The sequence below is a fragment of the Corapipo altera genome, unplaced genomic scaffold (assembly GCF_003945725.1).
Source record: "Corapipo altera isolate COAL_440 unplaced genomic scaffold, ASM394572v1 114, whole genome shotgun sequence".
Taxonomy (NCBI): Eukaryota; Metazoa; Chordata; class Aves; order Passeriformes; family Pipridae; genus Corapipo; species Corapipo altera.
The window spans coordinates 336,798-352,198 of record NW_020885009.1 but is presented as its reverse complement, the minus strand read 5'-3'; the positions used below and the strand labels follow the sequence as shown (position 1 = coordinate 352,198).

The window sequence follows — 15,401 nt, the reverse complement described above, 5'->3', positions numbered from 1 at the left end:
ATTCTGTGTAGTGACAGGTTTGTCTCCCTTCTTAATGGAGTCATTGTGTGAAGATTAGTGTGACTTGTACTTTTCCTCAAATTGCTTCTTTGGAACATTGCAGTGAGCAAGGAAGTAAATAAAGAAGGAAAAGGGAATAAAGAGGGGAAAGGGCATAAATAGGGGAAATGAGATAAAGAGGGGAGAGGAGATAAAGAGGGGAAGGGAAATAAAGAGGGGAAGGAAATAAAGAGGGGAAAGGAAATGAATAGGGAAAGGAGATAAAGAGGGGAAAGGAAAGAAAGAGGGAAAGGAAATAAATAGGGGAAGGAAATAAAGAGAGGAAAGGAGATAAAGAGGGGAAGGGAATAAAAAGGGGAAAGGAAATAAAGAGAGGAGAGGAAATAAAGAGGGGAAAAGAAAAAAGAGGGGAAAGGAAATAAAGGAGGGAAATTGAATAGCAGAAAGGAAATAGATAGCAAAAAGGAAATAGATAGTAAAAAGTGAGTAAGCAGCAACAAGAAAATAAACAGCAACAAGCAAGTAAACAGTAAAATCCTCTGTGCACCGAGAGTCAGCTGTCCAAATTTCGAGCTAAACGCCTGTCCTCAGCAGCTCCCGCTGTCCAGGCTTCCCTGTTCCCAGTTGCAGCTGAAGAATTGCCTTTTCCCACCTTGGCAAATCCACATGTTTGCCCCCCCCGGGCTCTCTCAGCCGCCCGCACCTCCCTCATCCCGCGCTGGCTCCGCACACTCCCGGCTGGGAGCGGAGCGGGAGCATCGTCTGCGAGGCTGTGGCGGCGGCAGGTTCACATGACTAATGCTGGGAAAGATAGCAGGAGCTTCTTTTTTTTTTCTTGTCCTTTTTTTTTTTTTTGAGGAGCTCCAGTCTGTGCACAGTTGGCTCCCAGCTGACAGACAGAATGTGGGGTGGGCTTTGTCACCAGAACGCTGGGTACTGCATGCCCAGCTATGCTCACAATTCCACGGTGCCCAGAAACCTGCTGCTTATGTCAGGGTGCAGCCAGCCTGAACACGTAGAAATTGGGTAGCTTGAATAATTTTTATTTTTATTATTATTTTTTTGGGGTTGGTTTTTTTTTTTGCCTCTTTCTTCCCAGCAAAGGTTATGTAATGAGGGGATTGCTGCTAAAGTAAAAAGGGAAAATGAAGTCTTTGTTAAATGCCTTCACAAAGAAAGAAGGTAAGCGATGAAAGCAGAACACTTTGATGTTTCAGACCGGTGTTTTCTTGTGTACATTGAATATGATGGGTTTAGTGACTATAATTAATCAATTCCTGCAATTTCTTTTTCAAAATTATTTGATGTTAGATGGTCCATTAAGGCAAGTGGTTATTAAAGCTGGATGTGACTTTGTTCCTTTTAGGATTTTCTCTGAAGAATCAAGTAGTTATAGAAATGTTTTTGTTCCCTAAGAAATGCATTTGGAGACACGTTAAGGATTTTCCAGGGTGAATTTTGTCAGTAAATGGTGCTGAATTGCCCCTTCAGATGTATGAAGTGCTAGGAATAGAACTGGGAGAGCTGGAGGAAGGTTTATGTGGTACTTTCAAGTATGCTTTTAGGGATGATAAATTTAAACTTTAGGAGCATGTAATTAGTTCAGGCATTTTCATGTCATTTTATATCAACTGTTTTTCCCAGACAAGTTTTGCAACAGTTAGACTTACAGTTCTGAATGTGGGGAAATATTAGGGAAAATCACTGTCCAACTGGGATTAAAGCATGGACATTTGCATTTCATCATATTGTGTTGTAGTTATTTTAATTTTATTACTGTGAAATTAATATAAATAATGCCGATAAGAAGAAGCTAAAAAAATATCCACCCACTTACAGTTTGCAGATTGCTGGGGAAAGAAACAGTTGGGTGGAATATTAATCACTTCAGGCTCCGAAATGCTTATTTTTAACTCTTTCTATAAAAGATTTGTGTTAGACAAGTGTCAATTGGTGTAATTAGTTGTCTCCTTTCGTGATTATTTTCTATAGTAAGGGCTAATTTTGCTTGTAGTTCCCTCCTTAAGAATAGAGCATTAATAGCAAAGCAAAAGCTAAACTCTTAAATGAGCATGTAAAATCCCTCTAAGGTACATAAGGGAAAAAGAAGACAAGGGTACCTGAAGAGTGGTTTCTCAACTCTGTTGGTATAAACGTGCTCAGCAGCTCTCTATCCATCTTGTCACCCTGGCCCTCATGCTCCCTCCCCTCCCACCAAGAGATATCCCACCAACCTCTCCGGAGTCCCAGTAAACATCTCCAAACCATTGGCAAAATTTAGTTTTATCTATCTGTGGTTGGAAGGCTGGGCAGGCTGCTTGGAGTGGCACCTGTTTAGGTTCATGGAAAATTAGAATCTAAGGTTCAGACTCAATTTTTCTGAATCCAAGGCAAACTTTGGCAACCCTGAGACAGCAGGATTAGACCTTCAGGTGGCAAATGTGCCAAACATTCCCTATATTCAGTTTTGTGTGCTTTCTCCTTGACTGGATTCTGCTCTATTGTACCTGGGAAGGATCCTTATCTTCAATGAAGTAATTTCTAGAGTCAGATTCCAAGTGTCAAAAATATAGGAGTGCAGAAATGTCACATTTCTGTCCCCTACATCACCTAAGGATCTGCATATGCCAATTTGGGAACTAAATGCTTAGAGTTTTTTTTAAGTTGGCAATAATCAGGGCTTTTACTGTGACATCTAAAGCACCCAGGTGCTCTCAGTGACATACTCAGCTGTTTTGAAACCTTAAAAAAATATGAAATTTGAAACACTTGAAATGCCATGAAAATTATACAGAGTTTCTGCCACTTTCCAGCATAAATATTGTATTTCTCTGCTTTATCCCCTTTAACAGCTTTTAAAGAATGCTTCCCTCATTTCAGCCTTGTCTCAAAGGAAATATGGAATTTAAGCCCTTTCTCTCTGCTCACACTGTTCTCTTGTTTGGTTGTTCTGATGTTGTTGAGTTGTTTGCTAAAGAAAGTTTCATCTCATTAGAAATACAAAGGATGCTGGTTTAAAATATTCAGAATTGTAGTTAATCATAAACTGATTCTGGTGAAAATTATATAAACCGTTCTTCTCCTTGCAATTCCATCTCTATTTTATGCTGTGAGTACGCTCTCAGTTTTGCTCTGAAACCTTAAAATTTGCTTTGTTCTCTCAATTAAAGGGTCTATTTCAAGACAGGACAGATTGATTCCTATGTATATTCATATTTATGTGAATTTATTTACTTGCACAGTATGACAGACATTCTTATTCTGTTTTTTCTGTGGTTTTGAAGGATATTGAATGAGTAGACATTTCTGGCACTTCATAAATGGTGCTTACTGGCACTTTAGACATGTAGAATGATATTTTGTGGGACTTCTTTACCAATTTAAATATGATTGTTTTTGAGAATTACAGCAGCTCAATGAAGTCCTCAGAATAATGCCTGGCTGCCTTTTGTTAGTTTTACTATTGTGACTTTTCAGATGTAAATCTGTGCACTCTGGCTCAACTCCTGTGACCCCACAAGCTCCACTGAAATAAATTAATGAGGGTGGTCGCAACAGTGGGAAGCAAGTCTAGAACGAGTTTTTGTGGTCAAATTCTCTATTACCTTTTGATAGGACAGGAAATATCACATCTAGTGATGTCTGAGTGTCTTTTTATGAGGAAATTTGCCTTTTAAGTTGCACTTGGAACAAACTACTACAGGGAGAAAAGGTGATCTGGAAAGCATTATCTGCTTGTGCAAATGTACCAGGAGCGCTGATGAGGGGATGGACCCTCTGCTCTGTGTCAGATTTTTACTGCCCTTGCCTTGTTTGCTGTTGTGACTATTTCATTTATAAGTATTTTGCAGCCTTTAGATACAGTCATGTTCCCTTTGGGACACGGCACGTGACAGTGAGTGTATTCCCCTCGGGTAATATGTTCTATATACAATAGTAATTGATGTGGTAGAAGTGCCTAGATTAGAAATAGGGGAATACCTGGGGATTACAGCAATGTAATAGAGTTCTGCCAGGAGAAGAAGCCATGTCCTCAATTTTTAACCTGGAAGATGGGAATAAGGTGATTATTAACACTACAGATTTCAGGTTAGGCCTGAACTTGTGAGGAACCAGTTTGGGTACCAGCTGGGGGAAGGAAAGTGCAAGTTCATGACTCAGAAATTCTGCTGGTCAGCCCTGTTTTGTGCCTTCCTAATAGAACGTGACAACACAGCATGAAAATGAAATTTCTGAAGGTCCAACTTGGCAATAATGAGGTGAATCCCATTTCCTAGACCGTAGTTCAGGCTATTCAGCTCACTCCTGACACTGGTGTTGCTCAACTATTCATCCAAGCCAGTAAACAGGCTCATGTTGCTCTGTTGTTTTAAATTTTACTGATGTTTTGAGGATAATGAGTTCGATCAGCTCTGCTGGCAAGGTAGAGTTTCTGTCTCTGCAGAAGAAACAATGCCATATGTTGCTGAATTATATTATGTGGTGGTAAACACATATGAGTGGTGAAATCATCTGAGATTACCCTGAATGCCTTTCTTCACACAGTGCCCTTTAGGGAGGCTCCCACCTATTCCAACAGAAGGCGGAGACCTCCAAACACCTTGGCAGCCCCTCGGATCTTGCTCCGCTCCAACAGCGACAACAACCTGAACATCAACAACCTCCCTGAGTGGTCAGCATCATCCTCTGCCTCTTCACACCGCAGCCTTTCACCTCATCTGCTTCAACAGATGCAGAATAATCCCAATGGAACTGTAAAAACCGTGGGGAGTTACACTCCGTCCTCCCGGAGCCGGTCACCATCCCTGAACAGGCTGGGAGATGATGCCAAGCGGCAGCAGCACAGGCACATCAGGTGACTTTTTGATGACTTGAGATATTCCTAAAGTCATTGTGCTGCATTGCCACACGTTTTATGTTATTTATATGCCCACTTTGCACTCTATATAGTGTATAGGTATTAAATCTCAACGCAGTGGACCCCATCCAAGTGTGAATATTTTAATTGGAAGCACCAGTCAAAGCCAGCTGTTTCCTCACAGGGCTCCAGCAGCCAGGCAGGCTTTACAGTTCAGCAGAGCTCAGCAGTGACTTAACGCAGGGTTTGCACCTCCAAATCAGTGTGCTAAGCTCTCAAGATCTTTTAATAGTTGAAATAAGGATTGGATTTAACAGCAAAGTAAAATGTTTCTGAGATATTGGTCATGCCTGGAATTTGTGCTGGAGCTGCTCATGAGTGATGGAACAGAGGATGTTTAAGTTTTCTCTTGTGTAGATATGTGCTGAACCAAGGAGTAAAATAGAGGGAATAACTAGAGGCTGGCCTAGAGCAAAGGGGGCTTCTTGAGATAGTGGTGATAGATGTCATGGACTTCTTTCATGATTATCTGTGCTGAAGGGTTTTGCATTACCTATGGCTTTGCTGCTCTTCCTTTCCTCTTGAATTACAAATGTGATTTAGCAGGCACTCTACACAAATATCCTGCAGCCACATCCCACTGGAGAGCAAATCCTGACTAATTAGAGTCATGTGTTTTGTAAGTAATATAATAAAACAGAGGACTGAGTCTGAGTTTTGATCTCAAATGGGAGAAGCAGCTTTGAGAAGCCACTGCCCTCATTGTGAGGAGGCAATTACAGCTTCACTTCGACTCAGGAACTCCATCTGCCAAGTGTGCAAGAGATGGGGCTGCACCAGGATGAGGGATGTTAAAGTGCAGAGCTGCCACAGTGAAGGTATTAGAACTGAGCACTGAGGGAGAGTTGGAGCTTACATGTTTTGACCAAACACATTTAACTCACCGGTCATTTAAAATATCAGGCTTTGTCTGTCTTGTTTCCTAATATTAAAAAGAAACCCACTGTTCAGAGTAGAAAAGGACTCAAGTATTGTCAAGAAATGCAGCTGTTGGTTTCCCTTTGTCATTTGTATATGTAATGGATCTTCACTGGAGTTTTCAAGTCAGTAAATTAAAATGTCAGGTAGTTCACACTGTCTCTGTTACCTTGCACATTCTTCTTCTCTCCTTGGCTGTAGACATTCAAACTGACAAGCACTATTTGTGATAGTAACAATGCTGCTGGAGAGGGGAGATAATGGTGCATTGTAAAACAAAGTTGTCTGAAGTGGAAGAAAGACTGAAATGAAATGGAAGGAACAGGATATGAATTTCTTATGCCAGTGTTTTCATGCAGCAAACTCATCTTTGTTGTATGTTACAATAGTGGCTAAAGCTCATTTGTGTGCAATTTGGGTGCAGTTTGGATGGTGTTTCCTCACAGTGCCCAATATCAGCTAAAAAACAGTTTGTAATGAGAATTCAACTGGGTGAGGTGGTGGCCACGAGGTGCTTTTCAGAGAACGAGCTTTTGTATTCCACTGGATTATACTGATGCCACCAGAGTGGGAGGTTTTACCTAGGAATCAATGATTATTTCAGATGGAAGGGATAAAAAGAGCCTTTTCATCTGTATTCCTGGGATGACACACTTCAAATTCTTGAAATATAGCCAATCCTTTGAGGTGGGGGTAACAATTAGAAATTTTTTTTGACTGAGTAAACATTTTTTTGCTTTGATTTTATTCATCCGCTTTCCTTTTCCCTTTCCTGAGCACAAATGCTGGTGGAAACCAATTTAATACCTGAGAGTTTGTGGAAATAAAATTTTGATCTTCCTCCTAGTGCATCAGTATCACCACTACAGTTTTGATGTGCCATCAAGACTTGTTTCAGAGGAGTCCAGAGTATGTGCAAGTACTGAGAGGAGAGCTGGAGACTCTCTAAATTTAACAACAACTAAAAGGATTTTATATATCATTTTTCCTACATATAATGCCTTTTCTTGCCACAGGCCTGTTTTGCAGTCATGAATGGCACCTTGCATGACTTTCCTCACAGATTTTGTTTAACTGCATGACCACCTACTTACAGTCAGCTAAATGTGGGAATTGTTGCTGTCTCTGCTTATTATTTGCAAATAATAACATTCACCATAAAGCTGTTGCTTCCGTGAGATGAAGAAGCCCTTTTTGACATAGCAGTAGGTTGGGTTGTGGAGCAGGAGCAGCCAGAAGGGTCAGAGTAATGGAGAAGGTCCGAGTTTGACAAAGGGTTAATGAGGTTTTTGGGGTTTGTGCTGTGGAAAGTGATGTTGGAAGGGGTTCATGTGATCTTTGCAGCCTGTGTGGCTCAGGTGTTTCATCTTCTCAAGTGAAAAGAGAAGAGATATACGTTAGATATCAGGAAGAAATTCTTCCCTGAGAGGGTGGTGAGGCCCTGGCACAGGTTTCCTGGAGAAGCTGTGGCTGCCCCATCCCTGGAAGTGTCCAAGGCCAGGTTGGACGAGGCTTGGAGTAACCTGATCTAGTGGAAGGTGTCCATGCCCATGGCAAGGGACTTGCAATGACCTTTAAGGTCCTTCCAACACAAATTGTTCTATGATTCTCATGAGGCTGTTGCTTTTCATAGCAAACTGATTGTGTAGTGGGATGGGGAGGCAAAGGAATGAATACCCTTCCTGTGGAATGTGTCCCACAGTGATTATAAAGGGAGGTTCCAAGACAGTCTCAATCAGGGATGAGCTGTCAAGGATGGCCACCTTCTTCTGGGAGAGAGGGGAACATGTCCACACATCTTCTGAAATCTCTGCATCCTTCTCCTACTCTTCTTGGCATGGGATTTGCTGGGCTTGGAACCCAAGCTGGTGAAAAGAAGGGAGAGGAAAGATTGTTTATTTTAAAAAATCCTCTACCCTGCAGCCCTGATTTCCATTAGTGGGCCTGTTGCATGAGAAGTCATGCATTCACTGTGTGGGTTAAATGTGTCATTTCCCTTTTCTCCTTCAGTAAGAGAGAAAATGAATGTATCTTCTGTGATAGCAGTTAAAGTAGATGCAGGGAGAAAACATTGTGAATAGCTGCTACCAGAGGAGGCAGAAACACAGCTTGATGCAAGTGGAAATCGGATGTGTAGCAACAGTTTATAGATCTGGATATTTTTATGGTGTTGACTGTTCCTTCACTTACAAGGAAAAAGAAACAGAGCAAAGAACTGAAAACCAAACGACATCTTTCCCAGTCTTTCTTTAAACAACTGTGAGAGTTGGCTGAGGTTTCTGATGCAAAATCCTTCTTAGATATGCAACCAGAACTAACTTTTAAACTCCTAAGTATCATTATTAGCACCTCTTCACAGTAATGGAAGAACAGAACTGGATGAAAAGAGGATCCTATTCCAAACGGTGAAGAAGCTACAGCAGGAAAATGGAAGTGTTCTTGATATGAAAGATGTGTTTGGGTTCTTCTGTACTCACTGACTTATTGACTACTATTTTTGTAGGAAATTGGTTAAAATAACCAAAAAGGGTGAAAACCCAGCAAACTCTAGCTCTTTTATTTCATTTTACTTAAAGCAGTTTGAGATATTTTCTTACAAGAAAGGAAGCAGAGTGTTAAAATGCTAAATCACCATTAAATGAGCCTTCGTCCTTTGGTATACTATTTTTTTCCTTCAAATCTTTATTAACATTCTCCTTTCTCATGAATATTTTCTGGTTTTGGACTTTCTCTGTAAGACCTCAAGTTTTAATGTTGGGGTTTTTAAGTTGAATAGCAGTGTACTGCAAATTTGTTATGTTATCTCCTAGAGGTTTCCCACTATCTTTAATATTTACCTCTTTTTGTATATTTTTGACAGTTCATTTGTTCTTCTAGAGGTTTGGTAATGATCTTATACATTTTTCACCACCTTGCAATAATTTCTTCTTTATATACCATAAGTGTGTTAGTTAATGAGCTGTGGCTTGTTCTGAAGTCATTGAGTGAGTTAGTGTTTGCCATCAAGAAAAAGTGATATTTTGGAGAATATTTCTGAAGGTCTAAATTTAGCTCCAGGCTTTGGAGTGATGAAGTAACTTGATTATTCAATCCATTTAGTTAATAATTCAGTTGTCTCACTTGTTCACTCAAAGATATCCATTCCCAACAATAATTGTAAATACTGAGGTTTTCAAGTCATTCTGACAAATGGAGGTTCTGGTAATGTATGATTTGCGTATAAATTTTAAATTTCATTAGGCTCTATGAATGTGCAAGCTTAATTTGCAGAAAAACTAAACACTTTAATGTTGTGTATTTTCTGTTCCAGGACATTATGGTCAGGTGGATATTGATCATGTTTCATATTGAAAGATTGCAACCATTAAAAGCTTCTGTTTGGCATGAAAACCATGTATTTTTTCTGCAGAGTTAGATGTCTCACTGGAAGACAATTAATTTGCTTAATTTAATCCTGCTAATGTGATGGTAAATGATTAACTTTCCCATTTTAAATAAGCTGTTAATGATGTTTAATTTCAATTTCCAGTGCCGTTTACAGTCCTAGTGCCAACAAGGATACACTGTCTGCCTTGGATTATCAGGGTCCCAAACGGAAGCTTTACAGTGCTGTTCCTGGAAGACTTTTCATTGTAGTAAAGCCATATCAACCTCAAGGAGAAGGGGAAATTCACCTGCACAAAGGAGACAGAGTCAAAGGTGAGTACCTAGTTAATTTTGAATATGTATTTTTCTTCTACTAGATGGAAATTTTATAACAAAATTCTATTTTGGGGGGAAATAACCTGTTCAGTAGAAGTACTTTTATGCATTTGTTTCTTTACAGGGTATTTTGCTCCTAGCTGTGTTTTAGAACCAATGCATATTTAGCCACCATTTTAACTTCAAAGTCCTCCTAAAAATCAGAAGTTTGTACAGTAACAGGAGCATTGTCTCTTATCCAGAGCACAGAACGACCACTCCAGGGCTTTGAAAGGCTGTAAACATGTTAGCTCTCTAAACAGATAAAGAAGGAAACAGGGATAAGAGCAGCTCTCTTTTAAGACCTTTCCTCATGGAACAATTTATTGACTAAGTAGAAAATGTCCCCTCATGAGACTCAGTATAAGTAGGTAGGTAGAATCTACTGTAAACATTTTGTGGAGGAAGCGTGGTGGTGCATGTTTAATTTCTGTCCACTGGGGCTCTTCCCCAGCTAAGACTGTACTTACATCAAGGCCAAACTTTGTGTTATTATTTTGAAGGCAGCAAGTACATCCACATACAGATGAGAAAGAGGGTGATGTGGTGTACAGGACTCACCTTCCTGAGGGTGAGGTGTGATGCAGCTTCAGCTCTGATTTTGCACGTCCAGGTAAAACTAGTCATGGAATAAATAAGACTTTTTCAAGCCATACAAATCAAACAACAGTTATGGAAATCAAACAAAAGGGAATAAATTCAGTGTCTTAAATAAAAGTGTTAAGCTCCTGCAAATTTTTTTGCAATGGAAACTACTTATCTCACAAAGGAAAACTTTGAATACCTCCTCCCTTGAGCCTGCAAAGAGTAGTTGGAAAAAAACTAGGGAGCCATTAGAAGGTATTTTTGCATTTTTATTTTTGGATGTACTGATTCTGAAGTGTTTGTGGGTTTAATAATTTTTGTTAACTCAGAAGGTGTAGGACAGAACTCTGAAGAACACTGCACTTGAAGGTAATACATGTGCAAGATTCATTTTATTTGCAAGAATGAAGGAGGAAGGTTAAACTTAGGAGAGTCTGTAGGGCTGAAAAGATAATTTTGCTGTTCTCAAGATTGTTCCCTGATCAAGTAGGAAGCAGTGATTATAATTTCCCAATCAATGGAAGTTATCTAGGCTAGAGTCAAGTAGAAGGCAAACTCTGAGGTTGTGGAATTGCTTGGGAATGCCAAATATCAAATTTGACAGCTTTGAATGTTTGGGAACCAGCTTTACAGGCATACAGCGTGTGAGAATAAATGCAAGACAAGTAATGCAGAATAACTTCCTAAAAGCCTTCAGGTGTCAAAGGAATGGATATGATCTAGAGAGAGGTAAATTTACATTATGAGTAAGTGTCATGCAATTAAAGCAAATTAAAAGCAAATGTGATGTTTTCACACGTCTACAAAAGAACACTGGCTTTTGGGTTAAAATGGGAAGGTCTGGGGTCTTCTGTGTAGAGTTTGGAGTTCTCACTGGAATGGTGAAGGAACAAGGCAGTTGAGAAAGATGCTTGTTGGGCAGTCACATGAAAATGAAAAAAATTATTAAAAAAAAAAAAAGAGAGACTTAAGCACACCCCAGAGCTCTTTGCTTATTTATAATCTCTGGAATTTGATTATAGCAGGAAAAATTGCTGGTACCTATAAAGGAAGAAATTTTGGGGGCCATGAGTGGTAGTAAATAACTTTCTGAGTGTGTCTATAGGGATCTAGGAAGAGTCAAAAGACAAAGAATGAGTCCTGTTGAGCACCATCATCTATTCTTTGGGGGATCTTGTACACAGAGGTGTTCTTGTTGGATTTAATTATGTAGGAATATTTTTGTTCTGTAGAGGATGTAAGATCAACGTAGATTCTTCTTACTGGAATAAGACAATAGACACTCCAGGCAGTTCTGGAGAAAGACAAGATAGAAACTGTGTGTCCTGGCGAAAGAGGAAACACTGTAACAGCTTGCTTAGGATGTTGAACTTTTTAGTCATTCATCATCTGGCTGCTGGTTTGCATTGGGATTTGAGACTATTATATACAAAAATATCCCAAGAATAAGGAGTTTAAATTAAATTTCAAGGAAGAGTTTAATATTTCAAAAAAGTTAATTCAGAATCCCTTGGTTCTAAGTTGTTATAATTAGTCCACATTTCAAATTTTCTTACTGTGGTTTGATCTAAGTGTGAGACTAGTGATTTTTATGGGGGCAGCAACCAATGGATGTCAAAATGCTGAAATAGAAAATGAGATTATGGCTGTTTTTTTAATTATTATTATTATTTCTGGGAAAATTGTAAGTTTATGGAAGAAAACCTATAAATTAATTATTACTGTTAACAAAAGGGAGACATGCCCATCCAACATCAAATCATCCCTGCAGCGCTTATTTTTTCAGCTTCAAGAATCTGGTTTGCACTTAGAATTAAAATCTGGTGGAGGTCTAGCTTTTCCAGGTATGTTTGGTTTAAATCATTTTAGAGAACTTTGCTGCAGTAAAGCCTAGTGAGGTTTCTATAGATGTCAACCTCCTTTTAGGGAGTTTGGAAAAAGAACAAGTCTATATAGGGAATTTCAGAACTAGTGCTTAGGATTAAATCTTGTGAAACATAATTTAAGGCTGTTTGCATGACAGGGCTGGGACACTGTATGACACTCTCAGTGCTATCAAAGGAGAAACTTCCAGAACAAGATTAAATCCTATTTTATGTTACCATGTCAGTAGTTCCTCACTTGCCACAAAAAAATATGTCAGAATGAACACAGCAAGGTCATGTAGAGAACAAAGAGTTCAGGCAAAAAGACAGTGATACTTTAAAAAGGTCTCAGTTGTGTAACAGTGTTGAAGAAGCCACTCAAACCTAGCATTTGTGTCAAAAATCCAGGTCCAGTTAAACCTGGATTCCTGTCCCTGTTTCAGTAAAAATGTAATTATTTATAGAGAATAAGTGTAGTGATAGGACGAGGGGGAATGGGTTTAAGCTGAAAGATGGTAGATTTAGACTAGATTTTAGGAAGAGATTCACTCCTGTGGAGGTGGTGAGGCCCTGGCACAGGTTAACCAGAGAAGCAACTTGCTGTGTGCAGTGCTTGGAAGCAATGAAAGAACAATAAACCCCATGGAATTCAATTTTTCCTCTCTTTGGAAACACTTTCCCCTCACATTTGAAAAACAAAAGCTTTGTCTTAGCCCCTCTCCTCTTCCAAATTGGTAACTGCACTGTTCTTATAATACACTGATGCTAAAGTCCTGCCTTCTTGGATTGTTTTGGGGAATTCAAGTGTGTTTTGGCACTTGCTGTGGGGTTCTGACCCATGTTTAGTCTGACCCTGGGGAGATGCTCATCACATGTTCATCCCATGAGATTAATCACAGTAAAGATGTAGTAAGGCATTTATTATAGGGATAAAAACCAGAACAACATATTAGAGAAAGGGATTAGTTGGGAAATGTTTTTATGGATTTTCTTTTTTGACTTGGTAGAGTTAGAAAGGTCACAGAGAGAGGGATGGATTCCTAGACTCTTGATGAAAAGTGTTTTCATCAGATGGAGAGGAAGCAGGTTTTTCTTTTTTTTCCTTTCTAAAACTGGTAGAAGTGCATGAGTGACAATAGTTCACAGTATGTGATACAAGGAAGCTGCTCACAGAAATCTGTGAATGGGCAAGGTTCAAAGAAAATGTAAACTAAACATTGGTTTTAAACTAAAATGGTCTTGTATTAATAGGATATTACGTAGCCTGTACCAAAATACCTGCTTTATTTTTAGTTGTTAGTCATACACACTGACATCATTTGTGTGTCTCCGCTCTTGAGAAAAGAGCCATAGCTGTTGTAGAAATAAATCTGATATCTTTGTTTGTACCAGAACTATCCTAATCTTATGTTTTCACATAAATGAAGTTTTATTCCTCACAGAAACATTTTTAATTTATTTTGTTTCTTTCTTCATTCTATGTGTAAAAGTCCATAGCAACAAATCTGCCCCAATCCAAATGCACACACATGTGTAACAAGTATCTGTAAAATGAATTTTAAATCAGCTTTCGCATTCCTAAATTGAACTCTTACACTGGAAATCAAGTGGTCTCTTTTATGACAAAACTCAGAGGCATGAAGAGAATGCAATGCTCTAAAGTTCTTTGAGAATAGAATTAACAGTTTTCTTTGCCATGGAGATAAAGCAATAGAGAAGTATCTGTGCATCCTTGAGAAGGTCACCTGTGTTTCTAATCTGCCCACCTTGTTGGGAAGGTAACAGGTCTGAGTTCCAGGTGCCAACATGATTCAGACAGTCTCTGGTCACCTGCAAACAAAACAATCAAAATGTGTTATATTAAAACATACCTGAAATGCATATGAATTATCCTTCACTGACCTAGAAAGAAAGAACCTGCATGGTTGCCTGATTCAAATGCTTTAAGAGCTTCTGAAGTCTCACCCCACTCATAGGTTGTTTTTTTTTTATAGAATCCCAGAATGGTTTGGGTTGGAGGGGACCTTAAAGACCACTTAGTTTCCCCCTCGCCCCGCATGGGCAGGGACGCCTTCTACTAGCCCAGGTTGCTCCAAGCCCTGTCCAACCTGGCCTTGAACACTTTCAGGGATGGGGCAGCCACAACTCCTCTGGGCAAACAGTTCCAGTGGCTCACCACCCTCACAGGGAAGAATTTCATCTTAATATCCAATCTAAATCCACCCTCTGTCAGTTTGAAGCCATTGCCCCTTGTCCTGTCACTGTCTCCCTGTGGAAAAAGGTCCCCTTCCAACCCAAGCCATTCTATAATTCTCTAATATGACTTTCCCTCTCTTATATAAGCTCTCTTTAGGTACTGACAGGCTGCAATGAGTTTTCCCCAGGCCCTTCTTTTTTCCAGACTGAACAACCCCAACTCTCTCAGCCTGTCTCCACAGCAGAGGTCCTCCAACCCTCTGAGCACCTTCATGGCCTCCCTTGCACCTGCTCTAACAGGTCCATGTCTTTCTTGTGCTGAGGACTCCAGACCTGGATGCCAGCACTCCAGGTGGAGTCTCAGGAGAGCAGAGCAGAGGGGGAGATTTCCCTTCCCCTCAACCTGCTTACAGTATAGTTCGTCCATCTCTAAATTTTTGTTTCCTGCCCTGATATTGCTACCTCCTGTCTTTCACTTGGGAGCCAAACAGAATACAGGCTAGTTTTGGGAAATGCTCAGTTTCTTTAGCTCTTATTGTGATTAAACAACTTGTCTAGTGCTTAGTATCTAGAAAAAACGGGGAGTTATTTCAGTATCTCAAATATGCTCCAACAGACCTTTTCATGAACCTTGTGAGATGCCTCCTGTGCAGGCACAGTCTGCACATCAGAGAAGAGTTTACCAAAACCAAGATCTGCTCTGAACTACATTCCTTAGGGTCAGAGAAACAGTAGTAATTCAGTAGCAGTTATTCAAACATCTGTTCTGGGCAGGAAGTTAGTAGTTCTCAGCATTAGAAATATTGACCTTTGTGACACTGCTTTTATTTCAGCATGATCTCAGCCAGTAGGGCAATCCAAATATATCACTAACATTTTCATTTCTCGTGAAATCTACTTGTAAGCAATTTTGAAAAAGAAAGATTATTAAACCCCTGCTGTGCTTGAAGATACTGCCAACAGGCAGTGCCTGTGGGCAGAAGGGAAGTTGGTCTCCCAGGCTTTTGTGCTTGTTAGATTAGTAAATAAAATCCTGGAAAGGGAAGAGCCTCAGAAATGCTATTTTGTTTCTTCAAGAGCATTTTGTACCTTGTGTGGATAAGCATGGCAGCAAAATTTAACCTAAGAAGTTTTCATAAGTATTGATTTGCTGCTCTTTCATGTGAAGGGTGAAATGA

General features: G+C 39.7%; 1 protein-coding gene across 2 annotated transcripts in view; it reads left to right on the top strand.

The window, feature by feature from the left end:
* SHANK2 (SH3 and multiple ankyrin repeat domains 2) overlaps positions 1–15,401 on the top strand; it is a 324,085-nt gene that overhangs the window by 113,539 nt on the left and 195,145 nt on the right. The window contains exons 1-3 of one of the 2 annotated variants that reach the window (XM_027667372.1): positions 938–1,182; positions 4,546–4,855; positions 9,366–9,535. In XM_027667372.1, coding sequence (XP_027523173.1) covers positions 1,146–1,182; positions 4,546–4,855; positions 9,366–9,535 — 517 coding nt within the window. In that variant the 5' untranslated portion in view covers positions 938–1,145. Of the gene's footprint in view, positions 1–937; positions 1,183–4,545; positions 4,856–9,365; positions 9,536–15,401 lie in introns of those variants that run through there. The other variant, XM_027667371.1, reaches the window with a different exon arrangement.